Below are 20,993 nucleotides of genomic sequence, written 5' to 3'. Positions count from 1 at the left end.
GCAGCGGTGCTCGTTCAGGGCAGACATTTCAGAACTAGCCATGTTTCCTAGAGCCATGCCCAGGGGACGTGTAAAAAAAACAAACAAAAAAATCTACAAAAATAATTTTTTCTATTAAATTTCTCTGCCTGGTAAAAATTATGTTTAAAAAGTCACAGATTTGCTTTTAAACAATGCTCTCATTTGCCACCAGATTTGAATAGGCACCATTTGGATGCTTTGAACTGTTTTTTCAGAGAAGACAGACAAGCTGGCCTCCTTGCACTTGCAAATGCACGGCTTTTCAAAAGCTTCCAAGAGCAAAACGAAGTATGCTGTTCCTGCTCCCTCAAGCACCAAAACCACACAGGTGCAACTGGTTCCAGCTGCACAGTAACTGGATCTAGAAGTTAGCAAGTTACATCAACTTCATTTCAACAGCCATCCATATGTGTCCTCCTAGCCATCTCCTGCCACCTGAAACACTCAGCATCGGGTCTCAGTTCAGCTGAGGAAGTTACACAGCACTTATAGTGAGGAAGCAGTGGAAGTAGTGATCATCCTCAAGGAACAGCAACAGGACAGAGGGGTCTAGGTCAAAAATTCTGCATTTCTCATGACGGGCACCAGCTACACTCACTACACTGCAATATACAAAGAAAAAAGTGGTCACTGCACCACAGGTACGCAAAGGGTTTGAAATTCCAATCTATTGTGGACTTACACCACTAATTTCCTCCGATGGTCCCTATAACACAGGTGATTTATGAAACCTCCACAGCAACTGGGCAGTACAAATAAAGACAACAGAATAAACTTCGTTGGTTTTATTCCGCAAAGCAATATGCACATCTTACAAACACAAAATTAATCTAGGAGAGAAATGTCATTTCCAAATCAGCTATTAATCATCATGCAACAAGACAAGTGAAATGTAAGAACAAAATTAAAAAGCCATCTTCACCCTACAATCACCTGCAGAGGGTCGAAAACCAAGGCTCAGATTTTCTATGTAATGCCAAAGAAAAATGCAACAGAAAATGGCAGCTTTCTAAGAACAAGAAAACACGTACAAATAGAATCAAAACTGATTCAAGTCATAGTTAAAAAGAAAAAGAAAACAAAAAAGGAAAGATCAATATGATCTGAACTTTAATATTAAGTTTTTACTCTTCTGTTTGGCTGCATTTAACTTTTGTACATTGCGCCTAGGAACAATCCAGTACTCCTCAGTATTACAGCACTGCAACCCGATGGACCCCCTTACCTCTCTGCTGCAATACAGGGGTGCAAAGGGGTAAACTAAGGCCAAAAAATGCAACTCTTAACATTTTCCCTTTTGCCTTTGTGGGTCGTAGTCTTCTTATTTCTGGGTACTTCAATACAGCGGGTGGTAAGTTGCAAAGCAGGCTCCTTTTATTATCAAATAGCAAAACCAGATAAAAATATTTCTTTCCCCCCCCAACAGACCAAATCCCAGTTCAGATTGATATTTAATTTGCTTAAACCAGAAGGGACTCGGCTCTACTTTTTTTAAAGAAGTTGTGTTATGTTGGGTGTTTTCTAGCTATTTCCAGACCATGCAACACCACCCCAACCCATTTCCTATTCCTGCCTTTGGTCCCCAGATCAAGCCACCCTCACAGGCAACCCTAAAGTCAGTATTAACGCAGAGGGCTGGGTATGCATGAATTAGGAACAGCTCAGACAGTTTTCATGAGAAGCCATCTACCTGTTTTGACTTTACTGATTCTTCTCAGTGGAGCAGTATTAGCCCATAGCAGCATCAGGAGAAAACTGGAGGCTTCGTTTTATCCCTAGAATTCAAACTAGGCCATCTCTAAAGCTTTGCCTTAACATCCCTGGAGAAAAACGCATGTTAGTTAACACCATTTAAATAACTGAAATTCTATAAAGGAAACATGTTCCGAAGAAAAATGTGACTATTTTGCTTGAAACACTCTGAAGACTCATGAACTTACTGAAGTCTAATGCATTACAAACCGGTAGGGTACCATTCAATAGTGTCTATAGGTAATAAAGTAAGAATCTTATGCCAGCATAATTGAGACAAAATTGGGAGATTTTGACTTGTATTTCTTCTTTTGTGTAGGGTAAAGCAAAAGGAAGAGCAGGAAAAAAAACATTGTGTGGATGTAGGCAGACCTACAGTTATACTACCTGGCAAGAAAGCTGAAAGACAAGATGAAAGGTCAATTAAGGCAACCAGTGAGATTTTTAAAAGCAGTGGTGGCAACGTCTGCAGGAAAACCCTGACTCCTGAAAATGAAGGAGGCTAACTCAGTAAGAAGCCAGAAAGGAACAGCAAAAGCCAGAATGGGAAAGGGAGAAACGCACAGAACAAACCCTCCGATTTAAGAATGGACAACAAGAACAGTATGTGTTTTACTGGGTAGTTTCTTTGACCTTAATCACAACAGCCCTAGTTTTATCCTTGTCATTTTCCCCTGAGTAGACCACATTAAATGGAAATGGGACAAAGCTAATAAAAGTGTCATTTTCAGCTGCCCTTCAGAGATGGATGCAGAGTCCCAAAGTGAAGCTCTATAACAGACTATGGGATTTCTTTTCCTTTCATTATTTGCACTTGCCCAAGGCTGTGCGGAGCCCCAATAGACTGTTAATACAATACATCTTTTTATTAAGTTTCACTTTCTAGAAAAAAAAAAAAAGTTTACAGAAAGCTGCTCTGCAGCAGAGACGCACAATCCTGGTTTGAGGGCTGTGGATGGGAGGCCAAGTGGAAAGCTTTCCAGATAGTCTCTATGCTGACTGGTTCTCTGGCATTCAGCAAGCCAAATGAAAATTAAAAAAAAAAAAAACAAAACCCAAACCGCACCAGGAAAAAAAAAACAACAAACCAAACAGTCCTCTTCAGCAAGAAATATTTTTAAATGGGACTTCACTTCTTAATTTTTTTTACTATGAATAAAAGCACAAGTTTGTCCTAAATACAGCACTATTAAAATGTGAATATGTATTTCTTTACAAAAAAAAAATCTAAAATGTTGATATCTTTTCTGGCAAGCAAGGAGCAAATGGAAGAAAGTATTAGGCCACACAAATACACATTTAATTCATGTAGTAGATTGGTGGCTTTGGAAATGCAGTATTATATCAAAGGTGCATACTGTTTCAAACACACTGTACATATCATTGGGCAAAAAACAAAGATCTGTTGGTTTGTTTGAGACACTTGCAAAGGCATCTTAACCTGCCCAGATGCAGCTAGACAAAAATATCTTGCTCTGACTATATGTAGCCATATCACTAAACATATCTACACAAACATTCGGCTATGTCCACAGGTAAAGACTGAAAATTTCTGGCCGCACTACAATGCGGAACAAGTGCGTCATCTGACCTATTCTGAATATACCTTTATAAATATGTACAAATCAATTACAGGCACTTGAAATGTCTTTGGTTGGAATAAACCAACATTGCAAGATAATGTATTCACAGAGTGTTAAGACCCATTCTGGGTTCAGCAGGCAATGATTACGGTTCTCAGTCATTCTCGGTAAAAGGAGACAATGGATTATGCTTCTGACAAAGCAACCTAAACAAAAGAAAAAGAAAACATTTAATTAGAAGTCAAATTCTTAATCCCGTAACAGTGATATTACTTATCTCCATGCAGCTGGCATATCTGTCCTTGCCTTTTCAAAGAACCTGGAAGAGTCTAACTTGGAAAGGAAATCAAAGTAAGTCTGAAGGTCTTTTTTGTACTTAGCATAATCAATTTAAAAAAGCCAAAAACAACCCGCCCCAAAACCAGCTTATACTACAAAATATCATTAAGATCAAAAGCTGCCATTAGCTTTCTCCTTCACAATTAAATATATTGATATTTAATCCTTCAAAAAGTGCAGGTTTCCAATGCAGTATGAATAGTGACCGTTTCAATACCTTGTCATTGGGTTTAATTTAATTCTGATTAACCACCATTAGAATTACGTATCATGTTTTATTCAAACAGTTTTCAGTTTGTTCTGATAAAAGACAAATAAAACCACTCAATGCCATCTATTGAATCCTTCATACAAAACGGTGTAAGCAACATCAGAATTATAGCAGAGGAGTTGCACTACAGCATGTACTGAACTGCAATAATCCATTTCTGTAGGAGATAAATAAACTCTGAGGACCTACAAAGCACATATATATATTTTGTAGCATTCGTCTGTACTCTCCACAATTAAACACCCATGTCTGTCTAAGAAGGAATTAAATCTATATCTCCAGAGATAACAAAAACCAGTCTGTACTATGTAAGAAAGGAGGTTTACTGTGTTTTCTTATCAGAGTCAATATTTTGTTATCACACACTTACCTTTTCAGAGCAGAATTCTGTATTGCTTTGCCTCAGTTTGCTTGGTCTGCCTTTAATAACTGCATAGCAGAACATTGTAATCACCATCACAAAAAGGAAGTAACTGGTATGCATGAGGTGCAGGTTTATTAGAGAGCGATCGTCCTGCACAGAGAATTAAAACCATTTACTGACAATGCACCAATAGCTGGCACTTTATATTAAAGCAATAATTATCATATCAACATGGAAATTACTTCATGAATTAACTTTCTCCCCTTTACGCAGCTGGTGTAGTGAAGAAAGTGACTCCTAATTGTGGCATAAAGAGTCAAAATGTTCCTTGTGTTAAAAATCTGTACTAGAAATCTCTTCCTATATATGGGCAGTGTCTTTTGTCAAACGATTTCAAAATATAAATTGTAGTTCTGAAAAGCTGCGAGGCACACGGGACACGTGCCCGTGTGACCACATGAAGCCCATAACACTCACCAGGGGTAAAGCACACCCAACTCAGCCCTTGCACTACATAGTCAACCAGCACCAAACATGACTATTTTATGAACAGAACTGTATTCAATCAAAACAGAGCTAAGCATTTATTCAACATAACATATAAAACCACCACGGCACTTACATCTGGAACTATAACAGTTAGTTTGGGATTTAAAGCATGATACACTTTTCCGATTGCTCCTTTGTAACACCAGAAGGGGTTATAATCCTGTGCATATTTTGTATTAGAGTCCCTTGCTGTGGTGAAGATCTTGTACCAAAGTGTAGCATTGCTGTATGTTTCAGGAACACAATGTGGTGGCTGACTGCAGAAAAACAGAAACAATTAGCACCCCAATTACCATTCTCCATGTTCAGTACGGCTAACTTCAGTCTTCTCAAGGGCAGCGTAAAACACGATTTTAGTTTGGACCTTCCAAAACCACAACAAAACCCAAAGCTTAACCAAAAGTGTCTAAACCCCCCCTGCGATTCCTATACTAAGATCAGAATTAAACTGCACATTGTTCCAGTAAGTCGACATCCCACAGCTTGATTAGAAAACCAGCGGTTTTCCTAAATCATGTGAATCCACCTGGTGGCTCTCCAAGTTGTATTGAATAGTGTCAGGGAGTCTAGAGAAAACAAAGGGAAACTGTTTTGATGCGAGGTCTGGACCTGCTGGGGTATGGTAGCAAAGCAGCACTCGGCTTACGCTGATCTCGGCAGGGAAGAGGGGAAGAATCTTGGTGTCAAGCCTTAACTCTCACACAAGGTAGTGAAACTAAATTATAGGGTATCTTGCACAAATATTCCTGGATTCTTTTGTTCCCAGTGAAGTTTAAATCACAGGCAGCACAGGGGCTATAGTTCAAAATACCCACTGAAAAAAATCTAGTGTTGCTAAACAACAGCAAAAGTCCCAAGACAAGTTATTTACTGTGGGGAAAGGAAGGTGGGTACATCATTTCCACAGCCAACAGTGATGTTCATCAGGAAGTAACAACCTCAGAGACCCGGGTGAGGAATTAATCAGTAACCAGTCTATAAAGGAGCGTTTGAAATGCACTTACACTGTGACAGGGAATACATTGCTGGCTGCTGTCACCGTCATGCAGGTTGTGAACACAACCTGTTCGCAGTGGCCGTGAAGAACACAGTCATCTGAATTCCAGGCAGCCGGCAGGGTGAACGTAATATTTATTTCCTCATGGGATTCTCTGCCTTTGAGAAAGAGAGAAGGAAAGCTTGTTTTCGTTCACAAAAGTATCTGAGCAACGATTGCTAGGCTAAGGCCAACACGCAAATGACTAAGGCAGCAACCACCACCATCACCTTTGAAGTCATCCAGGATCTTCACTATCAAAGAGAGCAAAAAGAAAGTTAAAAAACAAAACAAACCGAACTACAAAAACCCCAGCTGCTGGTCTTTCTACTCTGTCCTGCCCCCAGAAGAAATGGGGTCATTACACTCCTTTCAGAAATGAAAAACTCACTACTTGTACGTGAATTCATGCATGTTCAGAGAACTTTATTAGAAAGTAAAATCACAGATCTTTGGCCTTTCTCCTCCCAAAGACTTTGTTCCCCATTTGCTTTTTCTGGTGCTTACTTTTCAAATTGGAGATATTCTTGTAGACAAAACAGTGCCAGCAGACATTGAACTGTAGATCAAGTAATGTACATTAACTCCATGTGGACATATTCACACTGGAAATAAATCCAGGCTACTGGAAATGGAACTTTCATTTGATAGCTCTTAAAGCAGTAACAAAACAACAACAACATAAAATACAGTAATACAGACTTAGAGCTGTGTTAAATGTCTCTTCACAGGTCTCTGAGGTTCAAGGCACCTCCAGGCATTAGAATAAAATGCAACCCTGGCTAAAAGCTAAAATTCAATGAGGTTCTATTATCAGTTTCTACAATCTCCTATCAAAACTTACTGGAAGGGCAGCCACACAGCAGATCAGTCTCTTCACACCACAGAAACTGTAACCATCTTTTTTGTTGCTGTTTTCGATATTAAAGCTTATTCACTTATGCATTTTATATAAGCTATTTTTTTTAGACAACGTGCTACTTGATCTCTAATGTATATACATTAATGCCTTTAAAACGCGAGTTGAGGAATTGAAGATGTATCAAGATGGAAGTGAAGATAGTCACCGCAGAAGCTTTTGCTGCTTGGAATTTTGTTGGCTTAAAAATGACCTTCCAGTCATTAGGTTAATCATTTAAAACTGCAAAGCCTAATTGTGGCAAACCTGCAGGTTCTTTTCCATTCTGCATGCAGGGAAAAGCTTTTTCTGCCAAACAAGTGAAGGGCTCTATATAGGAGTACACTCACAACAAATCTGGAAACACATCTATGTTCTAAACAAAAGATATATCCCACCAATAATAAGCTGGAGAATTTTTATTTGATTATAGAATTACCATTCTCATTTATAAAGGTCAAGCTTTGCATACCTGACAGTCCAATTTGGTGTCCAAAGATTGTGGAACTTAGATGTGTGACGTTGCGAGAATATCCGCCAAACGGTCTGAGCGGGTCCAGCGTCAACGTGACCGTAACAGAGATGTTTATCGGACCAGAGTCCTCAAGAGTCTGTGGAGACTGCGTAGAAGATCTCGCCTGCCCGCTCGTCACGGTACTTTCCGGAGTTGTGGTATCATTGATGAGATGCTTTAAGGTTTCGTTCTCAGATATACAGAAGTCCAAATCATTAAACCTCAGGAGGAAAGTATTCCAGTCCTTAAAACAAACACGAAGATTTCAACCGGATTAGCAAGTTCCCCGTTGGCTGCCCTGTCTCCCGGCAGGGCGGCACAGCCCTTGATGTGTACCATCCTGCCCCCAGTTCCGAGCCATTTAACATTTAAGACATCGCTCACAAAGCAAGCCCAAATACCACCATGGCTATCTCGACAATGGGGCAAGCTGTTTAAAGAAGTTAGATGCGTTCAATCCCAGCCCCCGCCTGACTGCTGCCCAGCGCAGCAGCAGAACATCCTCCTTTAAACTGCAAAAAAACCTAGTAACTTGCTCTGTTCTCACCACGCTCGCGGGATGAGCAGTTTCTAGCAAGGTCTCCCTCATTACAGGACAGTACTACTAGAGAAGAAGTTTCACAAACAAGCTAGCTGACACAACAGATCAAGAAAAAGAAACGCCTCTAGGCATAGCAGGGAAGACCAATGTCAGATGATTTAGCCTCATCCTCGAGATAAAACAAGGCTATTCAAACATTCAGCCCAATAGCCTCTTTCCTTGTGAAATTAGAGGCAAGTATAAATGAAGACAACTCCCATAAGACACCACACACTCCCACGAGAGGGTTATCAGGGGGCAGGGGGAACAAACAACTCATGAGCTTTGGGCATGTTTTTCAAATTAGTATTCCCACTGTTCAGCTCAGGAACTTTTTGTACCTACCTCTGTCATTTCCGGTGACTTGATCTCCTTGATTTTGAAGAAATAACCCAGTGTCAGAAAAGCTATTGCCATAGCGCTTACGCTGATCATAAAGACCACAAGTGGTGGTCGACTGCTGATGTAAACCTTCAGGTTCTCCAACAGGTTTATGTTGAACATTATTCTGATTGTTCGCCTGAAAACAAAGAACATTACAACAGAGTGACTGGGCGGTGTGTATTACAGGGTGGGGGCTGGTAGATCACCTAAGACAAACACTTGACAAAGAAAAATGGAATCCTATAGTAAAAGGAGATTCAATTTTATGACTTTGTACTTTCCATTGCCATCAGACTCAGTACGCCTTCGAAAGCACAAATCGAAACATGCTCGACATCACCTTCTCAGCACCTGAAATTGCCACCTGGGAACAGAATTTAAGAAACGAGGACAACTTCTAGCACAGCCAAGTATCACTGATAAGCAATAAAAACAGTTCTTTTCATTCCCCACACACCTAGGCAGGATATATGCTGCTACACTTTAATTCCAGTAATATTTTAGTTCATCAAATTACAGTACAGACGGAGCTGTAAGGCAGCCCATGGATCAAACTTTGCACATCTTTGCACAAACTTTAAAAACTGTGGCTGAAGCCTTAAAGTTCCCCTTTACCCCTTTCCTAGCCCCAAATGCCTCTACCTTCAAAACGGGACCTGAGAAGCTGTCTACGTCAATTAGGCTTCTGCATCAAGAATCCTGTGGTCAGAAACGCCTCACAACTGCATTAGGGTGGAGGCTGGAAGCCTCCTTCCTTTATTTGCTTCTTGCAGGATCTAGAGAACTTTTGCTAGACTCTGTAAACAAAGAGAGGGCCTTACCCATGCTGAAGAAATGTACTCTATCTGTAATTTTTGTCCAAAATATAATCTCTTGTCCGATTCCCCTTTTGAATCTTCTTTTCTTGTGCAGAGCAGAAAGACCCAAACTAAGTTGACTGTATCAGCTTCCCCATCTCTACTCACAACAAAAAGTCAACAGCCCAGTGTTAAAGGGCAGCTCTGCAGCACCTGCTTCAGCAGCTCTGCAAAGAAGAGCTTCGAGCAAACCTCTTATCTTTGTCTTACCTCAAATCCTGGCTGAAAAGGCTTTTAACCCCAACTGAACGAGAAAGGCAGTAACTGTTCCCAACAACGTGTTGCTTATCCCCAAAATTCATAGGAAAAGGCAAATGTTCAGAACTAGCATCTAAAGAATTCAGCACTGCAATGGTTAACGTGTGAGCATTCATACAGATCTGATAACATTTAATTAAGGCAGGGACTCTGCTCCCTGCAGGTCTGGGTGATTCTCTTTGACTCTTATTAGAAGCCTGCGTCATTTACAAGCCAGATGTAGACAGCAGCGAGTGTAAAGTCTGAGGATGAGAGGGGGACAGGTCTCCAGAGAGAGGGCAAGGGAGAGAGTGATCTTTGATTTAATCTTTTGCTGTAAAAGAAAGCAGGAGAAAGGGAGAGAACAAGCTTTCAGACAGTCTTTTTCAGATCCCACAACGTACAACGATCACAGCTTCCTTGTGTATACTCGAGACTTTACTGGCAGAAATGCTTCTATTATACTTAACGGAAGGAATATTGACAAAACCTGCAAAAGTGCCCCAGAGAGGGGAAAATTCAACTCACGGAGAAGAGACCTGAGGTCCTGCGGCAACAGCACAGCACCAAGTTGTGCATGTTGACTATCCCCGTCTCCTCCACACACACCTACTTGCTCTCCTCAGTGAAATGTGCTGAAACAGTGCTCACTACAGAGCACAAGATCACATCCCGGGCTTACTATTTTGCACCATCAACCCGTTTTTATCCACTCTGCAAAAAACAGGAAAGCCTGCAACTTTTTTGATCTGCAAGAACAACTGGGTGCTGCAAACATCTCTTTACAGAAATACTGAATGTGTCCGAGAGCGAAAAGAGCAGTGCAGAGAAAGGGTGGAGAGAAGAAGAGAGGAAAGAAAAAAAAAAAAAAGAAGAGAGGGAAAAAAAAAGTCATGATACATGTGCACCTTACCAGAACTTGTACCTGTGTCCAAGGCCAGCTGTGCTACGGCCAAACAGGCCAGCGAAGCTGTCAGAAGAAGGCAGGAGTGAGAGAGAAAGGGAGAGCTGGTGTTGGAAAGGATCATGCTGGGTACGAGCCGCGCTTCTGTACGTTCTGCCTCCTATCTTGCCACTGGCAGCAAATTTCTTAAATGAGCCCTAGTTAAAAATCCCAAACGCTCCATCTAGAAACATTGGAGACACATGTTGAGATGGAAAAAGATCAAAAGATAAACCAAAAGCAGAGTTGTATTCAGTGTTCCCTTCTGAATTTCCTTTTGAAAATAACACCGCAGACGCAGGGCTTTATTACAGCATTTAATCAAAGCTGAATGTCACCCACAGCATCCACAGCACTGTGATTCCTTTTTAAAGGGGCTTCCAACAGCTCCATTAGCATGCTTGTTTACCACAGGGTCTAAAATCAGCCATAAAACTGGATGTGCTGAAAAGCAGACATATAAAAATATTTGGGCTAATATTTTTATGTAAGAGATCACCAGCTTTTAAGCGCCGGTCGCTTAATATGCTCCCATAACTCAGTGGCTTTGAAAGCAATTAGAAAATGCTTTAAGCTGCCGTTTCCGAAGCCTAATATACATTTTGAGCATTTGTGAGAGAAAAGGGAACAACTGTGGATTTCAGTATGAGAGCTGACATGAAAACAGCAATTGGACACAGCGCAAGCCAGAACGAAGACTGTTTCCACACCGCTGCCTAAAGAACTACTGATTTTGTAACGAAATGAAGTGCTTAAATAACACTAATTATCAAAGAACTCGTGAAACGGATCAGGGCACGTAACCATATTCCCGCTAGATTTTAGGGGCTCAGTAACTGTCCACACCTTTAAGACGCCTCCTTTCTGTTGGGACCGGTCAGAAACACAACACAAATCCCTTCTTCAGCCAGCTCCGCTTGTAACTAACAGCCTCCTCAGCGTAAGTGAACAACTGAAAGAAAAGAATTTAAACTTTTCTTTCTTTTTCGCCAAGTCAAAAAAAAGAAACCAAATGCTATTCCCTCCTGGCAGGTCAGGCAAGCGAGATCAGATTTCACTTTTTAGCTAAATAAATAATTTAGAAAGCGGCTCTAATAACTGCTGCCTGCCTCCCTCTGCTCCGGCTAAGCCTTTTAATACTTGTGCAATAAAAATCTCCACAGTCAGCCTAGCAAGTAGCTCAAGCGCAACGGGAAGAATGAAAACTGCCAGCCTGGAACATTGGCCACCAGCTCCAAAGTAATTGCTCGGTATTGAGGTGTACACATCAAACCCAAATGCCACGCTCAGGCAGAGGTACAGCTGACAGTACTCATCGGGAAACACTCCACAAGCACTGGAGACATAGCGTGCTCTTAAATCAGGCCCTACAAACCCTGGAAATTCTGTTATATAGTTCAAAAGATAAAAGTGGTAAAGGATGGAAATACACAACAGTTAATAATAGTCCCAGGCAGACGCGGAATTAGGTAGCTGTCTAAAAAAGCAAGGAAATAGTCACTTAATCTACAGTTTTGGGAGTCTTCCTCCAGTACAGTTCAAGAGCATACACAGCAACCTCCAAGAAGTAATATTTTAAATGCCTCCTTATTTGTATATGAAAGAATATAGAAGAGGTACCTTCTGAAATAGACCTATGAGTTTTTCAAGAATAAATTATAAATAAAGAAAATCTTGAAGTCTGTTGTAAAGACCAGTAAGTCAATTAAATGAGTCACAGAAGAAGTATTAAATTCCCATTTTGGGGCTGAATCAAAGGAATTGAACTCCTAACAATTAAAAAAACAAACCAAACAACAACAAAAAAAAAGCATGGCATTTTAAAGCAGGTATTCAAAGTAAAATTCAGCTGCCAAAAGGAAAAAAAAAAACCCAAAACATGAATTTTACAAATATCAGAGTAAGCTTCTGACAACTTTTACATATCTTGCCATAATGTCAGCTACCATCTTTCTACTAGAAAGCTTAAAATCATGTGATTTTCCTTACAAGTGTTTCCCCTTCTTGCTGTGCATGTAAGATAGTAAGTTTAGAGGAGAAAAATATTGGGAGGGGTTTAAATAATAAAAAAACCCCACTGAACTATCTTAAGGAGGACAACTGAGTGGAGGAGAAGGGCAGCAGGCCAGCACTAACCCATCCCAATTGCACTCCATGAAGACCTCGCATGTTTTCTAAGCCTGAACATCTTATTGCACGTAACAGCGCTTTTAATCTTCACTGTTCAGTTTATTTATAAATCAATTATGTTTTCAAAGATGCCCCACTACTAGTATACAATGGGGGTTAGGAAATGGGTCACATCAGGGTTAACTACTTTAATGAAAATAATGTTGTGTGCCAGAAAACCACTCATAAACACAAACCAACCGAGCTGTGATCTTCCTAGCAAACCATCCATAAATAACACGCGAACAAAGAAACTGTGTGGATCCCAAACGAAAGTGCCTGTCATTTAAGAACAGTAAACAGTAGCAGGTACCAAAAATAACTTCAGTTTGGTTTTCTTCTCTTCAAACCGAACTTGATGTCTAACCCCTAAATCACTAAAACGGTAAAGCAAAATATATTGGAGTTGTGTTAGCTGTGAAGCTGGGGTCAGCATCGGGACCAGCGCTGCTTAACGTCTTTGTTGGCAACATCAACAGTGGGATTGTGCACACCCTCAGCAAGTTGGCCGACGAGACCACGCTGGTGTGGTCAGCACGCTGGAGGGAAGGGATGCCACCCAGAGGGACTGGGACAGGCTGGAGAGGTGGGTCCCTGTGAACCTCACGAAGTTCAGCAAGGCCAAGGGCAAGGTCTTGCACCTGGGTTGGGGCAGCCCCAAGCACAAATACAGGCTGGGTGGAGAATGGACCGAGAGCAGCCCGCAGGAGGAAGACTTGGGGGTGTTGGTTGATGAGAAGCTCAACATGGCCCAGCAATGTGCACCTGCAGCCCAGCAAGCCAGCCGTGCCCTGGGCTGCGTCACCAGCAGCGTGACCGGCAGGGCGAGGGAGGGGATTGTGCCCCTCTGCTCTGCTCTGGTGAGACCCTCCCTGCTGCCCTGCGTTCAGCTCTGGGGCCCCCAACACAAAAAGGGCATGGACCTCTTGGAGCGGGTCCAGAGGAGGCCACAAAGATGCTCGGAGGGCTGGAGCACCTCTCCTGGGAAGACAAGCTGAGACAGGTCAGCCCGGAGAAGGCTCCAGGGAGACCTTAGAGCAGCCTCCCAGTACCTAAAGGGGCCAACAAGAAAGCTGGGGAGGGGCTTTTTATGAGGGGCTTTAGCGACAGGACAAGGAGCGATGGCTTTAAACTGACAGAGGGCAGATTTAAATTCGATATTATAAAGAAATTCTTTACTGTGACGGTGGTGAGGCACTGGCACAGGTTGCTCAGAGCAGCTGCGGATACCCCATCCCTGGAATTGTTCAAGGCCAGGCTGGACCTGTTCTAAATGGTCTGTCAAAGCTTTATAAATACTAATTAATAAGAGCGCCTGGATCTCTAACCTAACATCACTAGCCTATCTAACAGTACTAGCAAAAGTAACCTCAGCTGAACTTACAACTGAAAATAAAACCCCTGCTGGCTCTCAAAGCAGCAGCAATTATTATTCCCTCCTTTTTTTAAGGGAAAGGAAACAGAATACAAATTAAAATTAAACAGAAGTTTCTAAACTTACCAGAAGTCTGCCTTTTTATGCTCTGAAACAAACTACTAATTTCTACTACATAAACTATCTAGAACTTTTACAGTCAGTTTCTTCCAGGAATTGGGGAAGGCTAATCTAGATTTTTTACATAGTATTTTTATCATAAAACATGCAGTTGGGAGGAAAAAGAGCAGTTTCCCACTAATCTGATAGGAAGACTTACTTTACCACACCAATATCTGTGGGGAAAAAAAAAAAGAGGTGCCAGTATCTGCAGCTGTTTCAGTTAATCTTTCTAGGAAGTGTATCAAGACCCTGTGGGATGAAATTGTACAGCCTAAAACCTAAAACAGCAGCAGAAGGGCAGGCAGGGCTAACTCCCGGAGGAATGAAGGGAGGGCAATCCTCCAGAGTAGAGCACTCTTTCTGTCCAGCTGATCCTCTTCCCCCTTCTCCTGTCCTTCAGTGTTAAAAAAATAAAGCAAAGTAAACAGACTCATAGTAAATGCCATCAGTCTCCTTCACAAAGTAGAGGAAGAAAAGCAATCAGGACATGCAGAGGAAAAAAGCTGATGAAAACATCACCCGAGATCTTTCAGCCCACTGCAACCAAATATAAGCAGAAGCTCAGCAACCCGCTGTGCACAAACACCCCGATTCCCCCAAGACTGCTCCAGGAGAAGGCACCCAAGTGAGAGAGAACAGTGAATCGGCTCAAACCAGTCAGTGGCTCATCACAGTCTTCTCAGCTATTTTATCCTATAAATACGTTTACTGATTAAATAGAAACCACATTCTCCTAGTGCCTGGAAGCAAAAAGCATGACAGGAAAAAATGGCCTGGCTCTTTGCACATACAAAGAGCACAGTCAGAAGACGCTGGGCAGCACAGAAGGAGAGCGACATCACCACCTGTTGAAAAGGAGATTCTTCGTGTTAATTCTGATAACAGAGTCAGTCCGGAGGCAGATTATTAACAAAAGCCTGAGAGCCCGCAGACTTGGAACAACAGAACGAGGCAAAACACTTCATAATTGCAAGAAATGTTTCTTTTCACCTCTCAAAACACTTTTCAAAGCGTAATTAAGCATTTCAACATCCCCAAGAGCTACATAAACAGCAAACATTTCAGTTCTACCCATAAAACAAAGCTAAGGAAGGGAAGTAATTTGTTCAGAGTTACAGAAAATTTTAAGGATCACATTGATACTGAATTTCAAACACCAAAGTTCCTGACTACGATTCTCATATAAAAAAGAAAACTTACAATAAAAAGGAAACGAGTTTAAAAATAAAAGGTAAAATACGTGGATCAAACATTATTCAATCTGTGTATGCAACATCTCCAGATACTTAACTGCCCCTTCCAACAAACACATGTTGTAGTTCAAAATGCCTGTGCTGGATTTAACACAAACACCAGCACAGTGTGTCAGCTGATGCTCCTGGGACAGCAAAGTTGATTTTAATTTACCACTTAAAAAGAAAAATGTATGCAGAACCAGTCAAATGCAAACAAGTTCCAAATACATTTTTAAAATTATTTTTTAAAAAAAAAAAAAAAAAAAAAAAAAAGAGAGAACCACCAGAAAAGGGTAGAAAAGTTCTAAGCCAGGAAATACAAATGATGGGAGGAAAGCTTTTTTTCGCTGGTTCAATGAACCCCAAATTCTGACTTTTGTTGAAAGTGAAAAACACAATTTAAAAATATAACCAGCTGTAAAATAAAAGTAAACTTAACCGCTGGTTGAAAATAGACATTTTGCTGCCAAACTTTAAAAAGGCAACCCCGTTTGCCAAGGGAGCCCTGCCATGGGAAAGAGCGCACTTTCATATACAAGAGTTCTGGCTTGGGCATTTTTAGAACCTTCCAACTTTTGCAAGTCAAAGTCATGACTTACAACATGACTTATCATAATCTAAATCATGCAGACTAAAATAAAACATATGATATTAGACTCGAGGACTTTGAGGTTGTATTAAAAAATGCTGTTCTGGTTACTGCTGCTTAGCACGAGAACCTGGGAGAGGAAGGCAAAAGCAGAACGATTCCGTTTTATAGGATCTGTTGAAAGTTCCATGAGAAATCAAATCCTGCATATATCGTGCTGAAAATCGCCAAACAAATGCAGTTCACGGAAGGGCTTTGCTCAGTAAGTATGAAAAGTGAAACAGTTTAATAACCAGAAACTGGTTTAGTGACCAGTTTAAGGGGGTTAATCGTTGACTTCATTAACGCTACCCATGCGGGAGTGCAGTACAGAATTCAGCAGCATAAGTACAGAAAAATGCCAGAAAAAGGCTCTTCAGACTGTTTATAATGAGAACTGTAAGGAGACAGAGACACAGACAGATACACAGCTTGAATTACAAGCAGAAAATGACTGACAAGTTGAGGAAATGGCAGCTTTAGTGGAAATGGCAAAATAAGAGTTCTGGAAATAGAAAGAAGGTAACGCTGGCTGTGTAAGAGAAGTAGGAAAAGAGCCAGCGGCCACTATTGAAGAAGAAAATACAAACAGCAGCAAAAATGACCGAAATAAGAGATTTAGGCAACAGCTGAAATATCAAGGATATGGCAGTAATACTGCCCGTGTCTGTGTACTTCACCCTTACTGGTCAAAAAATGCCAGGACTTTAATTTGTTTAGCCCAAACTGACACAGGTAAGTACAATCCCCGTTTTACAGACAGGTAATTAAAAAAATCCAACATGCCAAGCCACACACAAGTTTTCTTCCAAAACAAACGCCAGGAGTTCCGAGTACCAGCTTAATTCACAGGTCGGAATGGTCTTCTTAAAAAAATGAAGCTCCCAACACCAGCATGCTTTCGGCAAGGGGAGAGCTGGGAAAAGCAACAAAATTCTGCCCCCGAGGAGTTTTGTTAATACTTGGTTTAGGGCTTATTTGATACAACAGTTCCATTCCTACAAAAAAAAATGTTATGCTATTTAATTAAATTAAAAAAAAAAAAAAAGGGATGATCCCAGCTAACAGACCTGCAGGAAGAGTGTCCGGGAGGGTTTCAGGAGGGAGTCGCACCCCTGTGGTACGTCACCCAGCCAGGGGTGATGGACGTACCAGCCTCCCGTCTCTTGCCGGATGCATCCAGCTCACACAAAGGCCGCCGAGGTCTGTTTGTTCATGCCCTCGGATGCTCTGCCCCCCCTGACAGAGCACAGTGTTTATTTTGCATTATTAGGCGGCATTTCAAGTTCTTGCCTTTCACATCGGAAAGAAGAATCACATTCCACCGGCCTTGAGCCACTCCTCGAATCACGGGAGGTAACAAAGCTACTAAGGTCTTAATCCTCTCTGATGGGACTAACTCTGGGGTCAGAGAGCGTTCCAGCTTGCAGGCACAATTCAATATTAATTATCTCTGCTCAGCCTGCCTACAAAAGTTATCCCCTGCCCTGCGGACACCTGCTGACCAGGAACTGGATTGTAGCCATTCCCGGAGACCAGAGGGAGGGAAGGGAGATGGAAGTGGCAGTAGACCAACCTAGAACCATTTTGTACATCCAACCTCGAAGCAAAAGGCTCGGAATGTATTTCCTGTAACTCAACCATTTATAAAAACACGTTAATGAAATATCATGAAAGATGGACCCTGCCATGACAGGATTTCATCCTGCGACATACTTCCAATTGCAAAACTTCTCAGAAGTTTGATAAGGATATGGAGAGTAATCATTAATTAGTCGTTACCTAGACTCAAGATTTGTTTTAACAGGGCAAATTTACCTATATAATTACACCGACAGAGCTAATCATGCCAATAAATTTCCCCAGAGACAACAACCTCTTCGAAAGCAAACAAAGAGAAAGGGGGGGGGGGGGGGAGCTGTGCTGTAATCTGCTTTTTCCCTTGTCAGGCTGAAATGTTTCCCAGTGTCCGGATCTGCGATTACGATACACGGTTCGGATTGCACGGTAGGTATCTAGCAGCCATGTTCTAGGCATGATGCACCAGAAATTTTATCCTTAAAAATATGGTGACACCTTTAGAGTGAAATCCAGAAAGTAGAGGCGAATAAAACGTGGGTAATGGAGCAAGCAGTAAAACACCACCCGAGGGACCGCTATTCTGGAGCTGTTTTGAAAGGGATATATTTTTAGTACTACCAGAATTACTTGTTCTTACTGTTTTTCCCCGATACGACGCCACCACCCCAAGCCCACCCCCTTATTAAACCAAAACGTAAAGTCGGGAAGAGAAGTAAAACTGAGGTTTAAAACGGATCGGTGCGGCCCAGGCTCCCCCTGACCGCCCGGCCCGGCAGGTGCGGCCCCCAGCCACCCGCACAGCGCCCCGCCGTGCCCCCCCCCCCCCCCCCCCCGCCGACACGGAGCGGCCCAGCGCCGGGCCCCGCGCCGAGGCCCGCAGGCCGGCAGGACCCCCGCGGGCCCAGCAGCACGTAGGCGACCCCCGAGCCGCCGCGCCCGGGCCCACCGCGGGGGGATGGACCGGCCCCCCCCTCAGCCCGCGCCGCCCCGTCCCCTCCTTACCGGCGCCGCGAGGGGAAGAGGCCCCCGGGCCGGGCGGGTCCAGGCCCGGCGGCAGCGGCGGGCTCAGAGGCGGCGGGGCTGCCGTGCGGGCGGGCTCTGCACCATCCTCCTGCCCTGGCGGGGGCTACGGGGAGGGAGCCGGACCGGGGCGGGGGAGGGGGGGAGGCCACTGCCGGCGCCGCCGCCCGGACACCCGCCTCCGCCGCCGCCGCCGCCTCCCGCCGCTTCCGGGGACGCAGCCGTGACCCCTGACCCCGGCCGGCCGCGCGGACGGTGGCGCGGGGGGGACAAGCTGCGGCGGCGCCGGCAGCGCGCGGGAGGAGCCCGGCGGCGGGCGGGGCCCCGCGGCTCCCCGGCACCCCCGGCCCGGGGCGGCACCGCCGACCGCGCTCCGCCCGCTGCCGCACCGGGCTCAGCGCTCGGCCCCGCCGGCTCCCCGCTGCCCTGCCCGGGGCGGGGAGGGGGGGTACGGCCCCGGCCGAGCCCCCCGCTCCGCGCCCCCCGCCCGCACTCCCCCACCGCTCCCGGTGTTTAGAGGCGCCCAGCACCTGCCGGGGCTCAGGATGGAACCCTGCCCCCGCGGGGTCACGGCGCAGCCCGGCGGAACGGCTGGGCTGGAGCGGTGGTGTCGAGGAGCCAGCCCCGCACCGGGACCGCACCGCACCGAGCCCAGCCACGCCGGTGCACGGGGAGGGGGGGAGGCAGCGCCCGGCTCTGCGGGACGGGGCAGGGCCGTGCTGCGGGGCAGGGGAGCAGCCCCCCCGGCTGCTCCGGCCAGTTACCCCCCCCGCAGCGCCGGTGCTCAGGGCAAGGGCCGCTGCGGCCCCCCCGGCTGGCAGCCAGGGCCCCCCCGGCTCCCGCAGCAGCGGCTGGACAAGCTGGGGGGGGGTGGGGGGTCCTGACAAGCTGCGTTACCTTGGAAAGGTGAAACTACAGCATTTTCCCGAAGATCAGAAAGGTGAGAAGTGACCCTGCCTCCGAGGCAGTCCAAGGACTGTAGGGAACTACTCTTCCTTAACAACTCTTCTGGGCTGAGGCTTTTGGGAGGCAGGAGGTAGCGCTGCCAACGCACATTTGGCAAGCCTCCGAGCCGATTATTTATTTATTTTTTAAATCGTATGCACTAGTCCTGCACACATCTTTGACAAAGGGAGGGTGGCTGTAGATAAAGGCAAACGGCACGTTAATCTCCTCCAGGATACCCACATGAACTATCAAACCCTTTCGCGCTGCAGCACGTATGTGAGCTTCCAACGTTCAACTCTTTATCCGATGGAACACTGCTGCTCTCCCTCCAAACCCCTTCACACCCCCCCCCCCTTTTTTTTTTTTTTAAAACTCCTGTTAAAGAGCACTGGCTATATGCATCAGCATCTATCTGTGCCTCCTCACCTTCAGCGCGAGACACCCAGCCACAACAGAATACGCGCTAGAGAATTTGTAAACGTTGGTAACTGGGCAGAAGGATCAATATAATTTTCTATTTCAGTTATGTGAAACCCAAGACATACAGTTTAATTAACCAACACCTCCTGTCAAATATCTTTTTTACTACAGCAAAATAAATAGTGAATACATTATAAACTACTTCTTTGCATGTGTAAGTTCCAATTCCTAGTAATGAGCCGCAGTCTTCATTTTCATTAATACTGAGCTAGTAGTGGGCTGCTGAAAAAAAACAAGTAATTTTGATACTTGCACAGCCGCCTGTATTCCAATTTACTTTTAAGAAAGTATTGGAATTAAATTCTTTGGTTCACAAGTAACTTGTTCATAGGTACTATTTCATACTGCTCCTGTGGGAGCAGTACCAACCCTCTGGTACTGCTTGCTCAAGGGTTCGTCGAGCCCAGAACTGACGCAGCATCGTCCTGGCTCGCTCAGCAAGCAGCACCTCACAGCGCCCTGTGTGTGATGGCCTGGCCACTCTGAATTTTTTAAAAATTTAAATAATTAATAACTTTCCAGAGTATCTGGAAAGATATTCTGCAGTTATTACTAGGGCAACTGAACTACCTCACTTTTAAGCAAGAGAGAAGTATTTACCTGTTTTACCTACAGACAGGTCATTCACTTAATAAAATACTGACCAGATCTTAATGAGCATAGTTACTCAAACACTGGAACGCAAGCTCCTGTCAGAGCTGCTCCCAGCGTTGTTATTATCCAGGCTACACTACGGCTAGGAGCAAACCACTCCTACTTGCTAACTTTTAGATGAGCTATGGAAATCCATCTTACCTGCCTCACCAGGCTTTGGAGGGTATGTCTGCTGAAAATACTCACGCTTTAGCAGCTTGATAACAAGATGGCATATGAGTAAGATACTTCAGTTACAAATGTACCAGCAAGTCATTCTTAACTACTTAATGACTACAATGATCCTTCTGCAAAGAAAAAGACATTGTTACCTAAGACTTGCGCTTGAATGGCTAAGAATTGTCTCTCTCAAAACACAGAGAATGCAGAAGCAGCACTGTATATGCACATTAATCATTAACGGCACAACAAAA

General features: G+C 43.9%; 1 protein-coding gene across 4 annotated transcripts; it reads right to left on the bottom strand.

The window, feature by feature from the left end:
* Positions 1-791: 791 nt before the first annotated feature.
* TMEM248 (transmembrane protein 248) lies at positions 792-20,910 on the bottom strand. 4 transcript variants are annotated; one of them, XM_040615120.1, is made up of 7 exons: positions 20,892-20,910; positions 8,253-8,427; positions 7,286-7,571; positions 5,884-6,034; positions 4,953-5,136; positions 4,337-4,480; positions 792-3,562 (listed from the first exon to the last, which is right to left on the bottom strand). In XM_040615120.1, exons 2-7 carry the CDS (start codon positions 8,409-8,411, stop codon positions 3,542-3,544), a joined length of 945 nt encoding a protein of 314 aa, XP_040471054.1. In that variant the 5' UTR covers positions 8,412-8,427; positions 20,892-20,910; the 3' UTR covers positions 792-3,541. The 4 variants fall into 4 exon arrangements, with proteins under 4 accessions (XP_040471054.1, XP_040471072.1, XP_040471064.1 ...); XM_040615138.1 differs by lacking the exon at positions 20,892-20,910 and adding an exon at positions 19,396-19,553; XM_040615130.1 differs by lacking the exon at positions 20,892-20,910 and adding an exon at positions 18,481-18,686.
* Positions 20,911-20,993: the final 83 nt, after the last annotated feature.

This window comes from Falco naumanni, chromosome 1 (genome assembly GCF_017639655.2).
Source record: "Falco naumanni isolate bFalNau1 chromosome 1, bFalNau1.pat, whole genome shotgun sequence".
Lineage (NCBI taxonomy): Eukaryota > Metazoa > Chordata > Aves > Falconiformes > Falconidae > Falco > Falco naumanni.
The sequence above is the reverse complement of the archived record's forward strand: the minus strand, read 5'-3'. Positions and strand labels throughout refer to the sequence as shown.